This window comes from Scleropages formosus, chromosome 5 (genome assembly GCF_900964775.1).
Source record: "Scleropages formosus chromosome 5, fSclFor1.1, whole genome shotgun sequence".
NCBI classification, from domain to species: domain Eukaryota; kingdom Metazoa; phylum Chordata; class Actinopteri; order Osteoglossiformes; family Osteoglossidae; genus Scleropages; species Scleropages formosus.
In genome coordinates this window covers 26,877,733-26,896,262 of record NC_041810.1, presented here as the reverse complement: position 1 = coordinate 26,896,262, position 18,530 = coordinate 26,877,733, and the positions used below count along the sequence as shown (strand labels likewise).

Genomic DNA, 18,530 nt, shown 5'->3' with positions numbered 1-18,530 from the left:
CTCCCCAGCAGGTTCCAAGGTCCAGACTTGGGGACTAGGCACCCTGTCCACCAGCTGGACTCTGAGCACATTGTCCATAGAGCAGGTGGGGAGGGAGCAGACACAGCATGGTGAGCCCTTCTTCTCACTTCCTCCGGGCATGTGCATGTGGGCATGTATCTCAGATCCCCTTTGGTGCGACATACGATCCTCCTCCTCCTCCAGGTGTTAATGTCTAATCTCACCCTGTGCAAATTTAATATTATTAACTGCTTGTGTTATGAACGGGAAGACAATCCAGTTCCAATCCAGTTCCTGGAGTGTAAGGATAATCTGGCTCTGTATGTGTGTGTCTGTGTGTGTGTGCAAATCCTGTTTCCTGAGACATGTCCGTAAACCCAAGAAACATCCAGACTGATTTTGAAAAATCATATCCTTTGCTTTGACGGACAGTAACGGCTGGATCTGGACAAGAGTGTCTTGTAAAGTACTATATAGAACATGAGTTCTGAGTGTCTCGTCCTCAAACTGGGGGAGGGGGGTCATAAATGTTTCACCGGGGACATGAAGATATTACGTGCTGTCGCGACCCCGTATGGGACAAGCGGTTCAGAAGATGTTGTGAGGGGGTGAGGGGGACAGGGCCATTTCCTTCTGTCATTGGTGCGACACTGGGAACAAGATCACAGCGCCCCCTACAGGCTGGGCCCAGGAGCGTTTATATTAAAAGGTCACAGAAAGTGTTTCAATCTGACCCCTTCCTCTGTTTCTTCCTTTCCTCACACACTTTCAGCTGTTACTTTGGACCATGTTGTTTTCTTGCGGGTTCTTTTTACCCGTGGTGTACCATCCAGTGTGAGCCATTTCCAGCACCGTATCCTTCAGTGTCCTTGCATCTTTCGCACCTCCACCAACCGCCTCTCTGTCAGGACCTGAATCTCACCTGTCCCGACTGTTCCACCTTCTGCCCACACCCTGGGTCAGCGCCTTCATCTCATCCTCCGCAGAAGATGACACCATCTAACTTCTGTATTTCAGGACGTTCCTGTGCTCATCGCCCTGTGCGTGATCGTTGTCACTGTCCTCCACTTCCTCCTCCGGCCACAGAAAAGCACAGGTGGTGACAAAAAGGAAGAGGGGAAGAGATCTGCCATCACTCTGCTGGACCCCAATGTGAAATATGCCCTCCCGCTGACTGAGAAGGAGGTCTGTTGCTTTGTCTCCATGCATTTGCTTGCTGTCCGTATCGTTTGTTCCTGCACACGAATGTATGTGAAATGAGGCATGTTGCGTGTTCTACGTTCGCAGGAAATTAATCATGACACCAAGCGGTTTCGTTTCGCCTTGCCGTCTCCCGCACACATCCTCGGCCTCCCTACAGGTATCCATGTTCATCGTGGGAACAGGGAAGGGCTCGAATCCGTAGGGAGGTGCTGGTCATCCTTCTGCACTCACTGTTGCGTTAAATTTCTGTCTGTATTTCCCTCCGACTGTGACCAGGACAGCACGTCTACTTGTCAGCAAAAGTAGGTGGGAACCTGGTGATCCGTGCCTACACACCCGTCTCCAGCGATAAGGACCAGGGCTTCGTGGATCTTGTTGTCAAGGTAACCATCTTCAGACACTGACTGGTGTCTTCTGGCCTTTAGTCAACTTTAATCTCTTTCATTTAATCCAAGGCAATTAGATGTATTTTTGGGAGTAACGCAGAGCACAGAACAAACTTTAGGATACAATACAAAGATAAAACACAAAATAATAGCACTTACAGTTAACTATGAGGATAAGATGGCAGTTGAGGAGAGGAAAACAAAAACTACCACTACAAAGAAGGGGAGGAAAATAAACCTCTGGGGAGCAAAGTACCAGCAGCTGCTCACCCGTCGTGGGTATTCTAGTATGGTCACAGGTACCTCTGTGGATATGTGCATTAATATTGAATTTTGTGTCACAACAAAATCCCAGTTTGGTCCTTCATCACAAGTGTCCTGTCTTATAGGTTTACTACAAGAACAGCCACCCCAAGTACCCCGAAGGAGGAAAGATGTCCCAGTATCTGGACAGCCTGAGCATTGGGGACAGGGTGGACTTCAGGGGGCCAAATGGGCTGCTTGTATATAAAGGAAAAGGTATTGTGCATGTTTGGTGACTTATTGGATCGTGGACTCACTGAATGATCAATGCGCTGACTCAGACTTGCTGAACTTCGCCTTTAGAGTTATTTACATAAAATCAGTGTTAAGAGTCCCTAAATCCTGAAATTGCACTTTTGCAGTATTGGTTGCTGTGAATACGTTTTGTCATGTTTTCTGAAGGGATGCAGACACAAAGGATTAGACCTATGATAGTTTAAGATCTTACGCTGAAAATTACAATGATTCTGACTGAGAAAAGCTGCTCGTTCCATTTCACGTGAGACGTGTGCAAATGAAATGCAAAGAAACGTGGTGAAATACAGAATTGTGTCACGATAAATATTCAGCTATTTGACACACTCCTCAAATGGTTAGAAGGCTCTTCAACATCCAACTGCAGTCTGTCTTTTAAGGGAAATTTGCCATCCGCCCTGACAAAAAGACGGAACCCGCCATCTCTAACTTCAAACATGTGGGAATGATTGCTGGAGGAACAGGTACGACTCTCCCCCAACCAATCGTAAATATTGGTAAAAAATGACTGAGTGGACCTGACTTTACTTGGTGTGTGAAAAACAAAGGTATATACTGGCTCAGTGCTTCTCCTTCAGGCATCACACCCATGCTACAGCTCATCCGGAGTGTGGTGGGAGACCCAGCTGACCATACGACCTGCTCCCTCCTCTTCGCAAACCAGGTGGAGTCTGATTCACCATGGTTTTCCTACAATGAGCTCAGTGACACCGCCAATGAAGCTCAGCCTGTCTGAGCAGTACGACGCATGAAGCTTTTTGTTTTTCTGACATCTACAGACTGAAAAGGACATTTTGTTGCGGGAAGAACTGGAAGCTGTCCTGAGGGATCATCCGGACAAGTTCAAGCTGTGGTACACGCTGGACAAGGCCCCACAAGGTGGGTGTTAAGGGAATACACCTGCAAACCTCCAATACGAATGATTATTAGTCAAGAGTCCACTGTGAGTCTGCTGACATGGTGGTGTTGGAGTTAAAAGTGGCTTGTTGGCTTTCAGGGGAATGTCACATGTAGCTAATTCCAGAACTTACTATACTCCAGCTTGTTAGCATCATGAGGGCCATTATATCAAACTGCTGTTGATTCACTACAAGCAGAACTGATCTATTTGTTAGGACAAAATGTCTGGTCTGTACCCAAAATGATGTAGTAGAACTTTTCCTGCATTGTGGGTGACTAGTGTGAGCTGCTCAACACGCATTTAGCAGACAGGTTCCTGGAGCAGGTGAACTTTGTCATTCATCTCCATCACAGCTCAGTCTATCATATGTTGCCTGAAGACAGACAAACAGCACTTCAGCGTGTGCAGAATAACACGGACATTGAGATTAGCGAACAAGGTGACTGAAGTAAATACGCCAGATGACATTGGACGTGAGTGATGCAGTACTCATGGCGGACTTTCTCTGTTGCGGCAGGGTGGCCATACAGTCAGGGCTTTGTTGACGCAGAGATGATCAAAGATCACCTGCCAGCCCCAGCAGATGATGTGCTCATCGTGATGTGTGGTCCACCAGCTATGATCCAGAATGCATGTCTACCCAACCTGTCCAAGCTGGGCCACAAGACCAGGAACACGTTTACTTATTAATGCGCCACCAACTGCATTAACCTTTCTCGATTTTTCCATAGCCTTATTCATCTGTCTTAAACTTTCCAAATCTATCATTACCCTTCTCCATTTCTCTTTAACAACCTCCATTTGTCCTTGACCTCCACTACTTGTACTAACCTTTCTCGATCTGTCCTTACCCTCCTTCAACCATTTCACTCTTGCTCCATCTCTTCCCTCCCTTTTCATCTTTCCATCCCCCTCTTGCCATTAACTGCTTTACTATGAAAATTTTTAAATCCTGCATGCAGTGTTCTGAACACTACAAATGTGACTTGAAGTTCCGGACACTGCCATGATGACACTTGTCCACCATATGTCTCATAAAATGTGTTTTATTTTACAATAAAACACTTGTTTATTTGCAAAATATTGTTTTGTAAATTCTGTTATTAGAGTGATCATATTTGCCAGCACCACTGAGTATTAAAAATTAAGTGCACTGTTAATGGGAATTTTGCTCCATCATGTATTCTTCTCTCCAACAATGTTAATGCATTGTTATAATGTGGTAAATGCAGTGTTTTGGACAGGGTACTAAGGTATTTGTCCATCAGTATTTGTGAAGTTATGAGAGCCCCCAGTCCTCAAGAGCTCCTTGGTCAGGGCAGAATGTTTCTTTGACCCTGAAGAAAGTTACTGTTCATCTGTAGATGTCTCTGGGGCCTTTACGTCTCCTCCACATATATTGACATGACCGTAAACTGAAGTGATCCGCTATGGAAGGTGGTGAAACCCACTATGGTGAGTTCATTAGATTCCAGGATTTTGGCCTTCTTGTTGGCCATCCATTATAGCCAGCCACATTCAGTGTCTCCTCCTTAGTCTCTGGAGTGGAGCTGGATATCAGTCGGCGGAAGAGCTGGAAACAGGGGTGATCCTGGGTGGAGGTGAAGCCACAGGTGGTGGGTGAAGAAGGAGACACAAAGTAGTGTTGGATGGAAGCAGATGCCCAAGCAGCACTGGCTGGAGGTGCAGGAAGTGCTAAAGGTGAAAAGGTGTGCAGGTGGAGTGTGATGAAGGTCCATAGAGTCAAACCCTGGGTTTAGAGTGTTGTTTCCCTTATGCACTGAAAACACACAAATACATATTTTACTGTTGATCCTGGTAAGGTAAAAAAAAAATGAACAGCTGTGTAAATTTTTACATATGGGCTCATTTATTAAATGAAGACCCATTCAGTAACAGTGCTAAAGTGCTAAGCACCCAGCCTAGCATTCTTTGCAGAGGCAGAGGACTAGCTGGGCGCCCAACAAAGTGAGTGGCGAATGTTGAGGGAAAACACGGATTGTGAAGCCTGCACATACAGATCCCCTGCAGGGTCATTTGCATTTTGCCTACTGAATGAATGGTTACCAGGTTAGGGATTTTCATGCTCCTGAATAAAGGCAGGAGTATACTCACGGTAACACTGAAGGTGCGGTGATCCTTAGCTTGTACCTGTAACCCAGAGGCACTGAACTCAGATACCTGGAGAGTCAGGTGAGATGTCACACATTGAGTTTCTCCACCAGGCTGCATAAATTGCTAGCTGGTGGCCTTGTACTAATCTTAATAATGTACTTATTTAACCACAACATACTACAGTGCCAAACCTTGGCGATGACTTCATACTGCTATGTTACGCAACACACTGTCCATTCTACAAGTTATTGATTTAGCCAGACAGATATTTATTCATTTACCCCGAGAAGAAATTGCAAGGAGTATTAGAAAATATTTTTTAAATTTTCACTTGATTCACTTGTTAAAATCTTGTTAAAGCTAATTTTGAAGATTAAAAATTAGATCCATGTCAACCTTTAACAAGTTTAAATGTCAGTGAAAGACATGGTAAACACTGAATTAAATACCTGTTGTATTAATTAAATGACTGTGTAACCCACCAACAGGGTATAAGAAAAGTGTACATATTTGCAGTTTTTCCTTGTACAGAACCCCGTCACACAAGGGCTGAGCGGATTGTGTCACACACCACGTTTGCTAGACTATGAAACAAAGTAAACAATACAAATCTGTTACAGCCATGAGAGTTGATGACTTTGGGATGACTGAGGGCCACAGGGGAAGTTAACAATGATGGGAGTTACCTGAGCTGCCCCTACCTGTTCCAGGGTCCCAGCCACTGTGTCCAGCAACGGGTACTGGCCCTTGGGGCCTCCATTCACAGCTGACGGAGTACTCTCCATGGGGCAGATGTACTCGGGACATTCAACCACCCTCTTCTTTCTCAGGTGCCCAAAGTTGGAGAAGCCCAACTTCCTGGGCTGAAATTGACACTGATTATTGATATTATTTCTTACATTTAATCATTTAGCTGATGCTTTTCTCCAAAGCAACTTATAATGTAAACAGATTTAAAATTATTTACCCATTTATACAGCTGGGTAATTTTACTAGTGTAATTCAGGGTAAATACCTTGTTCAAGGGTACTACAGCCGAAGGTGGGAATCAAATGAGAGACGTCTGGGTGGAAAGGCAGTAGATCTAACCACTACACTACCAGTTGTCCCAATACCAATACATGTCAAAATATTAATATGTTAATATATTCTATCATCTAAGTGCACAGTAAAAGTACGCAGACTTTGTCCCCCACCCTCCCACCCCTGTGATTTAAAGAGCTCGGTATCGCTACAGAGCCATTACGGTAAAGTCCAAAAGGCGAAACATTTCCTGGGATGTCAAACTGCAAGCTTTTCTTTTAAAATTATTCTTCTATTATTATGTATTGGTGGGGGCGCGGTGACACAGCGGGTTTGGCCGGGTCCTGCTCTCTGGTGGGTCTGGGGTTCGAGTCCTGCTTGGGGTGCCTTGTCATGGACTGGCGTCCCATCCTGGGTGTGTCCCCTCCTCCTCCAGCCTTACACCCTGTGTTGTCGGGTTAGGCTCCGGCTCGCTGCGACCCCACTTGGGATAAACGGTTTCAGACAATGTGTGTGTGTGTGTGTGTGTGTGTGTATTATGTATTGTTTTAATTTTAAGTGAAGCATTAATACCGGTTGCCCTGGCAGTTCGCCTTCGGTGTAAAGCTGACATTCGAGCAGCAAGTCCTTGAGGTTCCTTTCCCTGCCTCATGCATGACCACCAGGTTCTACAGCATCATGATCAATAATCCATGAGGTCCACTTTTAGGATTGTCCCCCACTTTCCCCTAGGTGGCGTCTCCTACCCGGACTTTAGCTGTGGAATTCAGAGGGGTGTGTCCAGGCCCCTCCAAGAAGTCCTGCTTCTCGCGTTGGGCCAGCGGACCAATGAGTGCGCAGAAACTGGTGCCCAGGTGACGGCGCAGCAGGGTCTTGAGCGGAGGGATGTTCAGAAGCGACGCCAGAGTGTCGGCATTGAAGCGAGGCTCCAACATCTGCGAGAGCAGCATGACTGGTAACTAACTTTCGGTGTGTGAACTAACAGCCTGTAATAACCCCTCTAGGGGGGCGACACTCACGATGAGGCCGCCATGGACACCACTGCCTCGCAGGTTGGGGGCAAACTCGGCCAGGTCCACCGAGCGCAGCCACTCCATCACACGGTGGTTGGACCATCGCAAGACCTCTCCTGGGGACGTCTCGTTCTGCAGTAGAGGGACACAGATACACGTGTGACTGCTTTGCGTACGGTCACGACACAGGTAGAAGTCGTGTCCTGTCCCCCCCCCCCCCCCCCGACGGGTACCTCGTCCCCCGGCCGACGCCTCAAATAGTGCGGGTCAAACCCGTGGATGTGCAGAACATGGATGGCACAGCGTATGCTGACATGGTGCAGCTGGCTGGTAACCTTGAGGAGCAGGAGGTCGTTCTGGTGTGACAAAGTTGTCTTGGGTCAGGTTGCTATGGCAGCAAAGAAGGCAATGAAACATAGCGCCACCATGTAAGTGGGGCTGGATCACCTGTGGTGTACAGCATGTATGCATCAGTATGCATCGTCCACACGTGATCCAGCCCTGTGGCGAAGAAGCTTTACCACGGTCAAGTACTGCAGCATCCTGCCATCCACTCTGGCTTCGCCGAACTGGTCCTTGTACTGCGGTAAACCGATGTCATCAAGCCAACCTGCGAAAGCCAGGTACAGTTGTACTGTTTGATTCCTCCCCTCACCCCCCTATTCACAAGTCCATGGTGGGGCAAGGATACATACGTGTGACCCACGTGTGCCCCAGTTGGGAGGACTTCTCGGTCTGCACACTGCTGAGTGACAGGAGAGCCAACTGCAGCTTCTTCCTGTGCAAGGGGTGTTTGAGCCCCATTTCCTACAACCAATGTGTGTTTATGAGCACTAATAAACCATTAATCACACACACACGCATATCCCCATCTTGCCCAGTCATTACACTCCCTCACCTTCTCCAAGTCATGGGGTGTGGCGTCCAGGAGCATCTGTCCACTGCGGATCCATTGCCGCGCCGAGGTTCCAAGCTGGTCCAGGCCAAGCTCCTCCAGCCAGTCGTACACCTGATCAGGACTCCAGAGGGAGAAGGGTATATTCTTGTGTCTGGGGGGAAGAGGACGAATACTGTGGGGCATGGGACATTACAGATTACAGTACACTGACATTTATTTATTCAGTTCACAATGCCAAGCTACGTACACTGATTTACCCGGTTATACAGCTGTGTAATTTCTCTGTCTCAATTCAGGGACACTACAGCGGCTCTAATACTACAGCATCTGGACACTCTCAGTAGAATAATGAACAAACCAATGCTGAAAGGTCTCCAGTACCCTGCTGGCTCAGCTCTACATACCGGGCTGCACTCACTACAGTGCTGGTGCTACCGACCAACCGTGGACCAGGGATGGAACGCAGTCCTCCCCTGTGGAATTCGCCGGTCTCCAGCTCTTCGACAGGGAGTCTGCCAGATTGGGTCCTTCGGATCCTGCAAGGGAATAGTAAGTTAAACATCTGATCTACGCAGCCGAGGTCACGTGACAGCCAATCGCTGCTTCCACTCACCTCCCCCAGAATCGCTTCAGGCCGCTGTGCAGGTCCGCGGGGAGATGGCGACTTGTGTAGAACCCAGGAGCCGAAGACAAAAGGTCTGCCTTCCCTGTGACTTCCATGAGTATAAATGGAAAAGTACACATAACCACACTAGCTTCTTTTGGCTTTTCATCTCCTGTATGTTTTATGTGGAGATTGGGCCAAACTGTAATTCCTCCACAACGATTTTGACTTTGTTTGCTACACTCCTCAGTTAAGCACTTTGAAAACCGCTGAACAAAACTCGGCCAGTGAGGGTTTCCTCAGTAATCTCTAATTACAGACAAGCCTTAACAATTTCAGGCCTTCTGAATTCTTGTTCAGCTGTAGGATCCGACTGAACCCCGTCTCGCACTCTGTCTCCTCAAGCACAAGGCAGCCAGAATTAGCTGTCAGTCACATTTAACACGTACGACTCTGCCCTCTAGTGGTAAAGGTTATAACCACCTTTGTCAGCCACAGATAGTGGTTTGGACCCTACAGATGGGACAGATAGCCATGTGCGTAGGTGTCTGTTACATACAGAGTCCTCTGGCTCATCATTCAGCTGGAATGAGCCATTTCTGTCCTCTCACATGTCAGTTTTTTGGGTTTTGGATGTTAGTGAGTGATAGAGACACCAAGGCTGATGCAAGACCGCTTTCCCATCCCACTGTCCTCACCTTTGCCAGGGCACTGCTGCTGTCCCCCTTCATGGCGATGGGGTTGGGACAGCCTCCCCGGGAGGCTCTGACACTTGGGACTGTCCATCTGCCGAGTCTGTGGACACAAGCAGTAGTGGAGTGGACAAGATGTTGAAATTCTATAGGATGTGACAAAATACGTCCATATTACATGCAATAATGCAATAAGAGCAGCTGATGATGACACTTTAGACCTTTTCACTGTATGACTAAAGTAAGCTGCTGTGGTGAAGAAACAGCATGTTCTCCAGTTGCTGTGAGGTTATTCTCTAGGGGTAAAGACTTCAGGTAATGGGTCCAGACCCTCTTCACAAGGCACACACCCACTCACTGTGTCGGATATTAACTCTCCAGGGCAGAGATCTGATATGTTTACCACACATTGTCTAGGAAATATGGTTTAATTATAACCACTCAAGGTCTGTTTTAAATGACCAACCGCAAGCAAAAGAACTACAGCCAAGTGGCCCAACCTTCTGTAGGGATCCACTCTTCAGCTCAGTCAGACTGCTGGAGAGCATCCTCAGCTGCATCCTGCCAAGAGATAATATCATGAGAAGAAACCATACAGGAGAGTATGAGACTGGAGAAATGTGGTCACAATGGCTGTGATTTTACCATTATTGTACCCTTACAGACGTTGGAAAGCATAGTAGACGAGTGGTTCCTACCCAAAGAAGACCTCCAGTGTAATGGAACAGACGGTGCTCAACAGTGAAATGGACATGGCAGTCAGTGGGAGGTATCAGAGCTACTAGCTCAACAGGACCAGACGGATCCAAGATGGTCCACCATCAGGCTCTTGTTATATTTACATTTATTAATTTATCTGATACTTTTAGCCAAACCAGCTTACATTGATTTACTCATTTATACAGCTGGGTGACTTTTACTGTATAATTCCAAGGTAAGTATTTTGATCAAGGGTCCAACACCAGGAGGGAATCAAACCTTTGAGATTAAATTGAAAGCTCCAACCACTGTGCTTAAAGTATTTGAGCCTTTATTTTTCCTTCAGTAATTCAGTAAATTGAAGACACTACAGCAGTACTGGGAATGAGGATTGAATCAACAGCCTTTAGGTTACGAGTCCTTAAGTGCTACCTTCTGCCCTCTAGAGTGCTGCTTGATGTTCTGAGGCCAAGATTTCCAGGGACAGGGAGGCTGATACCACCAGCCAGCATCCATGAAGTAGAAAAAAGAAAGGTCAGAATGAGTGTCTCCGAATGTAAAGGGTGAGCGATGTCTTCACCTGGAACCCACATCCTGCTGCTCTGACTGAGGGAACGCTCGCAGAGGTGAGGAGCTGTTGGAGGGCATCTGTAGTGAGAACAAGGTAAAATAAAGTCATGTGGACCACATTCACCTCATGGGTCTCTGAGTTGTGTGGGTCACAACAAAGCTGAAAGATGTTGAGAGCTTCTACCTTGAAATCCTGGACAATCATCTTCGATGCTCCACTCAAGTCCTCCTCGCTGCTGCCGGTCAAAGTGCCCTCACCAGACACTGGGGAAGGAGAGAAGCATGAGGGTTCGCCCTCATGCACATCACTGTGGGACTCAAGTAAGTGTAAGATTTAATGAGCAACATGGATAGCTTCTCAAAATGCACGGCCAAGTTATGGACCCTTGCCTCGAGCCAGAGATGCCACCTTGTGGACCCTCCTGTGCTGCTGGAGAAGAAACGTGAGCTCCTCTATGCGCCGCTCCTGCCGTGGGAGATGTCACACTAAACACAGGTGTGTGCAGACAGGTATCCTGGACCTGCAAAGCTCTTTGTCACACTGGTGCGGAGCGAGACAATCGGCAGCCTGAGAGATCAACAGGCCTCTTTACAGTTCACCTCCAAACTCATATACTGACTTTTACTTTGTTCAAAGCCACTTAGAATATTAGGTAAGAAAAATACAGTGGTTAAAACATTTATACAGCACAGTATTTTTGCTGCACCAACTCAGGGCAGGGCTGATTTTATAATTAGGAGAACCCAGCCATTTATTTGGGGACACCAACTTGGCATCAAAAAAAGGAAAAAGTAATCTCTGAAAAAAATTTAAAAACCATGCTTAATAATAAAGAAACATTAGGAAACTGAAGTTCTGCTGCCTTATGTGTTAAGTAAATATAGTATGGCGCATCATAGCACCTTGTCTTGGAATGTTGCAGAATTTTCCATGAAATGCAATTAACAGCATATGTCTATTTGTTCCCTTAACAGGTATCTGTATGTGTCTATATCTATATTTAAATTAAAAATGATTTTTTGTCATTTTATATGTAGTTTGGGTAACTTATTCATTTAGAAATAAAAGATTACATGGTGATAGATTGATTTCTGTCCAGAGGTGCCAAATACCCCAATGCCAACCCTGAAAGAGGGTAAGTACCTTCATAAGGGGTATTGCAGCAAGGGTGGGATTTGAAAAAGGGATCTACATTATTAGCCAGTTATTCATAAGTTTGGGTTATGATGGTTATAATGAGGTTTATTCTCTGTCGATCATTTATGTGTTGCCTATTATCAAACGGCACTTTAAAATGAATGCTCCTGCAGTCTGGTGTTGACATGTTCAGCTGGCAGGGAATGTAATCTATTGGGAACAGAGAAGCAGAGAAGGTTGAGCAGCGTCGGCGATGAGAAGGGGATGGGTTTATCCAACTTACCTTCTGGTCATTTTCAATTAATAGAGCTTCCATCTCTGTTTTCAGCCTCTGAACATCCTTATCTGCAAAGAGATTCCTATTAGCTGCGCTCCTTGGTGGAATATTTCAGGGATTTACAGTGGTTTGAATCTGAGTTTGAGTGTTTTGGGATCTAAAGGCACCTGTCTGCCGTCACACTATGGGTGCTAGTTTGCTGTCACAGGGGTGTAGCCTACCGTTGGCAGATGCCTATTAACTGTTCTGCCAATCAGGTCCCTCTCAGGGTTCTAGGGACATGTATTTGTCAAGCGTGTCAAGTATGTGCGCGGTGCTCCATCATCAATTTGAAAAGCAGTATGGAAGCCCATTAGCATTAGCATTAACACTAGCATTAGTAGGTTTTCAGGGTCACTTCTTTGGTCCTTAGCTTTAAAATGTGACCTTGAGTGCTTCCAAGCAACCAGGTGTTGCCATGTGAGGTTACCTGGCTCCACAGGCTCCCTGGGCCTGTCTGACAACAGCTGGACCTGCAGTCTCTCAATCTCTGCATCCTTAGCAGCCAGTAGCTGCTTCAGGCTCGCAACCTCCACCTGCAGGGCATCTGAGCATTACTCCCGGTGGAGCAGCACCTGCATGTGGCACTACAGACATGCTCCCAGGTCCCAACCAGACTGTAATGTAATGTATTCTCAAGGAAGAAAATGTTCAACCAGCTTACTCTTTCTAGAACATTCTTTCCATGGGAATTCAGTCTAGCATAAAATGCTCTTCTGCTAGCAATGAGAGACAGATTGAAATGCAGGAGGATAAAATGGAATAAATCAGCGTTCACTCGTTGTCTTGTGGACTGTCATGTTTGCTCATGATGCATCTGTATAAGGAGATGTTTGTTGACCACCTGCTTGTGATTGATCTCTCAGGATGGTGTTTTTTAGCAATAAGGTCTACAGGTTTGGGTTTTTGTTTCAGGAACTGCATGTTCTGGAGTTTGCATTCATTATTAGCCAGCAGTGACAGATGCTGGGGAATCAGATGGGTAGGACCATGAGCTCCATCCACGTTCAACCAAACCAGGAGATGACTGATTGCAGCAAGAAGGGATAAGAACATAAATCCAAACATTAAGGTGAACTCAAGTAACATTAGGAAGACGAAACACCCAGTGCAAAAGATTTATAAAACAGAAAAATCTGAATGATCAGTTACTAAAGGAACAGCAGTGGGAGGTTGAATACTGCCAACAAAGATCTCACATTTTACCTTTGTTGCTTTCAGCTTTCTTTCATACTGCGATTTCTGTGACTCCAGATCATCTACTTTGTCCTTTAGCAGTTGAATTTGCTGCAGCAAAACCTGTCAATGTTAAACAGCTCTTTGAGGCAGATTTTATTAATTGATTATTAAATGTTATTAGGACAACCTTGGTTCAGAGAGAAACTGGAAATGGTCTTCCAATCAGGCACTCATGTAGTATAAAGACAGCCTGGAATTTGATCCATGATTGATCTCATAGGTTAATGCCCTCATTGAACTTAGTTACTGGCCTTTTTCCCTCATTTTCCACGAGTCTCCTCAAGTCACCTTACATCTCATGGGTCTCCTTAAAGCTGCTGTTGCCCTACTTCTGCTGTAGACCCTCAGAGAGAGGGTTTGTATTTTTCTGGTTGCATCTTTCCTGAGTGTACCACATGTAGGACAAGGGTGTCCAGGGAAAGCCCTGAGATATCCATGGAAACTCACCCTTACATTTACCATTGAGTATTTTTGTATTTTGTACAAACTACATAAGTCCGTTCCAAACTGGAGGTTGTGAAAACCTTGGAGGCGTCCACTGGTGAGAGGACGTGTCAAAGGAAGTGTACCTCAGCTTTGTGCTGATTGCTGTACATCTCATTCTGCTCTTCCTCAAAGCCCTTTAGCTTCAGCTTCAAGTAGGAAACCTCACCCATGAGGTCCAGCTTCTGTGTCTCCAGCGATGCCCGGCCGTGCATCTCCTACACGTGAACAAATGAGTGGATGACTAAATGGAGAAATCTGAGAGGCTAATGGTGACTCAGGAATAAATGACACATCCTTCTGATCAGTTGTAATCGTACAGACAGTGTGGAAAAACAGGACTGATGAGCTTGAGGAGTCTCTACATGACATCATCTCCTCTTGTGTAAAAACCATTTCCGGCAAACCAGACTGGAGAAACCAAATCTTGTCCAGGAGAGACAGCAAGAGCACCAGGGCCAGGTGATGTCAGGACTGACCTGCTGCAACATCTCCTCAGTGGAGTGGAGCTTCTGATGATGCTCCTCTAGGGAGCTCTCTAGGTCCCGGATCTTCTCTCCTTGGACTTCCACCTGGTCTGTGAGGACACTCACCTGCTGGGTGAAAAGGACATGTTTACACCCTCCCAACCGTGTCCTCCACCCATCCAGGGATGGGCTCCCTCCTCACCTGAAGGACCAGAGACTCCCTGTCGCTCTCTAGACGTATCAGACGTTCCTGATGGGTCTCATCCCTCACCTGCAGAGACATGACGGTGGACAGCCAACAATGAGCGGAGGTCAATCAAGCTTCAAAATGTGAGTTGCTCCAGTAAAAATTACCCAGCTGTACAACATAGTGAAAAAACTGTAAGTAGCATGATTTTGTAAATTGTTTCAGAGTGTCAGAGAAATGTAACAGGTTTAAAACACACATTCCCACCACCAGTCCAAACACTTTCTAAACACCTTCAGTCTTCATACCACAACTGGTCCATTTTCCAAAGGTTTTGGTCCCTGAATGCTGGGAGATGGAGGAATCCGTGACCGAGAGCACCAGGCTGCAGAACCTTCACTCCCCAAAGTGTCTCCTGCTCGTTCACAGATGGACTGAAGGTTTCACCTGCATCCCTTTCAGCCCTATCGCCCACAGACTCACACCGTAGTAAAACCGCATTCCCTACCATTCATCCTGCAGATTTTCCACAAAATGCTGCAAAGAGTTTAAAGCAGCAGCTGCCAGGCTGTTCACAACAAGAACACCACACACACTCAAACACACACACACAGCGTGGGAGAGGAATTCATCCTGCTGACAAAACGGACTCTCAGAGGAACAGGCACCCTTTGTCCCTAAGAGAATGCTGTCAAATTATCATATTTATAGCAGAACTAAAGCCTAAAGAAAATTAACATCTTCAAGAAGAAACAGAAAAAGGGTGTAAAAAGCTGTATTTACCCCATGAGTCCAGTGAAAATGTGGTAAGGTCTACCTTACTGTCTGGGCCAAGAACATGGTGCCACCAGGGAACCAGCTGGAAGAGGGGTGAACCACGATTCCATGAACAACAATGGCCACAAGTTCAGGGGAAGTGTCCTCCTGCTGATTTGGTCCATTGTGGTAAATGCAGAGTAACGTACAGCACAAGGCTACGAGCACATGGCAGCGCCGGGCATGTAGTCCTTTTGCCCTACACAGTGGCCCTGTGACCTCTGCACTGGCCCTGCTGTTGTGCCCTCAGTACCTGTAATAGCTGTGAAGAACCCCCCCACCCCGCACACAGCTCACCGTGACCTCGTTCAGCCATTCCTTGAGGATCTGAGTGGTGGCGCTGGGGAGCTGCTTCCTTACGGTGTCCCAGTGCTGTGGACTGGCCTTTGCCTCCAAAGCCGTCTTCAATTCTTCGACGAGCCGCAACACCTCATCCTGCCCAGCAACTGCTTGGGAGCCTGCAACACACACACACAGCTCTCAGAGACTAAACACACACACACCTGGGTACTGAGTGTGGGGCCTTATACACCAGACTCTCAGCTTACAAAAACCACTGGAACTGGACATCTGTTCGCAACTCATTTTTGTTCACAACACCAAAGTCACTTTTACTACCAAGTTACAATTAAGTAAAAGACTAATAATACAGATGTCACTCAATTTATTCAGTGGTTAGGTTCTATAAAATTTTCGTAACAAATAAAAAAAATAATTTTATTTAAATATTTTTAGAAACTTCACTAAAATTAAAACTAATTTAAAACAACTATTAATGAAATAAATTGTAATAAAATTGATTATAAAAATAAACTGTCTCCCCAAACTCCTGTTCAGTGTTGATTCATCTCATAGACGTGGGCAACATTCCTCATCTTGTTATTGATCATCGGTGCTCAGGAACACCAGTCAAGAGCTGTAAATACTGTGGGAGTGAGTTGAATTAAGGCGGTCCCACGCTCCTATTATCTTTGGGTGCTCTTTACCGCTATGTATGGGCGCAAAGCATAAACACAAATCGTGTTAACTCTGCTACAGACAGAAATTTGTGAAAATTTGCTAAATTTTTACACCGATCAGAGGTAAAATAACCTGTTTCATTGTCTTCACTGAAGGCCAAAGAAGGGACTTCTATTCCAATCCATGTTTTAATGGACTGTAGTTGGACTTCTCTCCATCCTTTCCAGCAAAGAATCTACTTACTAATTATTTGACAGCTAATATCCAGAGTGATTTTCCCACTTTCTTGAGCCAAGTCTTCCAGGGACCCCCTATATCCTTCTTTTAAAACTGCATGCTGAGCATCTGGGAAGAGGAGCGGGACCATGGGAGACCAGTGATCACAAGAAGGTTTCCTCGGGGTTGCTCAAGTCCTTCTGGTTCTGTCAAACGGGTGACTCAGAACTCATCACACAGCTCTCATCAAAGCTCATTTTAGAGCCACTCAGCACCATATGGTAGCCATGTGACGACTGCGGGACAGAAGAGCCATGAATGTTTCACTTTGCTGAGGATTGCAACCAGTAATGTGTCACAAGAACAGCAAATGATTTCAGTCATCAGTCAGCAGTTAGACTGTGCATATTAGCAACAATATTCATATTACTGGGATATTAGCAAAGAGTTACTTTGTCAAATAAAAAACTTCGTTAAGGCTCAGATAAGCAATGTGGATCCACTAAAAATACCTAAAGGAGCCACATTCCTGAGGCATGTGGCCTGTTTATTATTATTATTATTAGTATTATTATTACTTGTATGTTTGGCTGATTACTTAATTACTTTACTTTTTTGTTGCCATGCTGCTTTGGTTAAGGTAATGAGGAGACACGACTCTAATGTGGTTTGGGAGGCGCTGCAGTGAAAAAGCAGCAAACAGACCGGACCTGCGATGATGCCGTCCATCTGCTCCAGCGCCACCTCAAGCATGTGGCTCGCCGGCGATGCCATGGCAAGCACCTGCCGATGGACCCCAGTCCCTTTTACTGTGTCCTGCAGGGTACACGGAACAGATAACACATACATGATCCAGCCTGGGCAGGCGGTAGAGTAGTGGTCAGCGGACCGGACTTACGGCCAAAGGGTGGAAGGATCCTGCAACAATCCACGTGCCTGAGAGATATTTACTCGCTGTATAATTTCAGTTTATGCAGCTGAATGATGTCATCTCCAGCTGATCTGCAGGGATGTTCGATGTGGAATGTCCAACAAGTCCTTATTGCGCTGAGATATGAAACCGGCTGGACAATGAACTGGGCAGGGGAACCGTCAGAGAAGGACAACTGCACCTTGTGTGATCAGCGAGGCCTGAATGGTGATGCACGGCCGGGCCCCCAGTGCACCCCGCCTCCTGGGGCCGCTGCCAACGGGCAGCAATGAAAGGGCTCCAGTCTGGTAGAGTTGGGGACAGAACCTCCTGGTACCACCCTGCACAACCACACACACAGACACTCACACTCCTACTTGTCTCCTCTGCACATTTTACTTGCATGTCGCTGATCCACCTGCCGAGTGCCCCTCTCTGGGGTGTGTGACATCATCATGTGAATGTTTCACACCTCAGCCCAGGAGCCACATAGGTGCCACATTCCCCACTGTCCCTCCAGGGCAGAAAGAAGGCAGCCGAGTGCAGGACGCATCCAGCACTTCCTCTTTAGGACAGACGCTCTCATGACACACACTGTAAAATAACCTGAATCAAAAAATAAAAATGAATTTTAAAAAATCCTTATTGCAAGGACTGATGCGTCACATTTATTCTTATTGCTACTCTAATTTTTCTTATTATTATTGCTTAGTTCACATCCCCACTCATCCAGCAGCAGGACAACGTCCAACTTCAGTTCTGATGAAGCATTGCAAGTGTTTTGCCAATGTGTTTTACCACTTCCCGTATTCTGTCGAACACACTGGATGTCCAGTCTAAGCAGCTCAATTGTCAGCTGGCTGAAGTTACAGAGACATTTGACTTTGACGACTGGACACCAGAAGGAGTCATGAGATGAGAGTCCAACTCAGTCCACCAGTGTGGACACCAAGCTGTGGTTTCTGGAAAAAGGGAAAGTCTTCAAGAAACACCATCTAAAGTAGTCTTACAAAAGAAAACAGGTGTGAAATCTTCCTGATTCAAACAAAATCCCCATAGAACAGTAATCTGCTGAACTGCAAAAACTATTAAAATACTTATAATACTTAAGAAACACTATTTTGTGGGATACAAGT

General features: G+C 46.1%; 2 protein-coding genes across 2 annotated transcripts; one reads left to right on the top strand and one right to left on the bottom strand.

The window, feature by feature from the left end:
• The first annotated feature begins 18 nt into the window (after nucleotides 1-18).
• On the top strand, nucleotides 19-4,170 carry cyb5r2 (cytochrome b5 reductase 2). Its single transcript, XM_018765797.1, has 9 exons — nucleotides 19-110; nucleotides 1,018-1,185; nucleotides 1,288-1,360; nucleotides 1,480-1,586; nucleotides 1,979-2,108; nucleotides 2,528-2,611; nucleotides 2,726-2,811; nucleotides 2,927-3,026; nucleotides 3,566-4,170. The coding sequence occupies exons 1-9, from the start codon at nucleotides 108-110 to the stop codon at nucleotides 3,736-3,738; spliced, it is 924 nt and encodes a 307-aa protein (XP_018621313.1). The 5' UTR covers nucleotides 19-107; the 3' UTR covers nucleotides 3,739-4,170.
• On the bottom strand, nucleotides 4,164-17,753 carry LOC108942172 (liprin-beta-2-like). Its single transcript, XM_029251925.1, has 25 exons — nucleotides 17,383-17,753; nucleotides 17,195-17,300; nucleotides 15,606-15,766; nucleotides 14,508-14,576; nucleotides 14,318-14,431; nucleotides 13,925-14,056; nucleotides 13,323-13,415; nucleotides 12,547-12,652; nucleotides 12,084-12,145; nucleotides 11,041-11,128; nucleotides 10,847-10,926; nucleotides 10,673-10,740; nucleotides 9,894-9,954; nucleotides 9,400-9,496; nucleotides 8,711-8,810; nucleotides 8,502-8,633; nucleotides 8,098-8,248; nucleotides 7,895-8,006; nucleotides 7,721-7,809; nucleotides 7,433-7,555; nucleotides 7,206-7,331; nucleotides 6,933-7,121; nucleotides 5,865-6,026; nucleotides 5,164-5,229; nucleotides 4,164-4,828 (listed from the first exon to the last, which is right to left on the bottom strand). Exons 2-25 carry the CDS (start codon nucleotides 17,256-17,258, stop codon nucleotides 4,805-4,807), a joined length of 2,469 nt encoding a protein of 822 aa, XP_029107758.1. The 5' UTR covers nucleotides 17,259-17,300; nucleotides 17,383-17,753; the 3' UTR covers nucleotides 4,164-4,804.
• Nucleotides 17,754-18,530: the final 777 nt, after the last annotated feature.

What these genes read in the sequence shown, in the direction of transcription:
- cyb5r2 (XM_018765797.1), top strand. An exon ending in GCTTGTATATAAAGGAAAAG is followed by an intron (nt 2,109 to 2,527) that starts GTATTGTGCATG and finishes CTGTCTTTTAAG; the next exon opens with GGAAATTTGCCATCCGCCCT. An exon ending in AATGATTGCTGGAGGAACAG is followed by an intron (nt 2,612 to 2,725) that starts GTACGACTCTCC and finishes CTTCTCCTTCAG; the next exon opens with GCATCACACCCATGCTACAG.
- LOC108942172 (XM_029251925.1), bottom strand. Translation starts at nt 17,258, where the DNA reads ATGGCATCGCCGGCGAGCCACATGCTTGAGGTGGCGCTGGAGCAGATG. An exon ending in GAAAGCTGAAAGCAACAAAG is followed by an intron (nt 12,653 to 13,322) that starts GTAAAATGTGAG and finishes GATGCCCTGCAG; the next exon opens with GTGGAGGTTGCGAGCCTGAA. An exon ending in TAATTGAAAATGACCAGAAG is followed by an intron (nt 11,129 to 12,083) that starts GTAAGTTGGATA and finishes CTCCCACGGCAG; the next exon opens with GAGCGGCGCATAGAGGAGCT.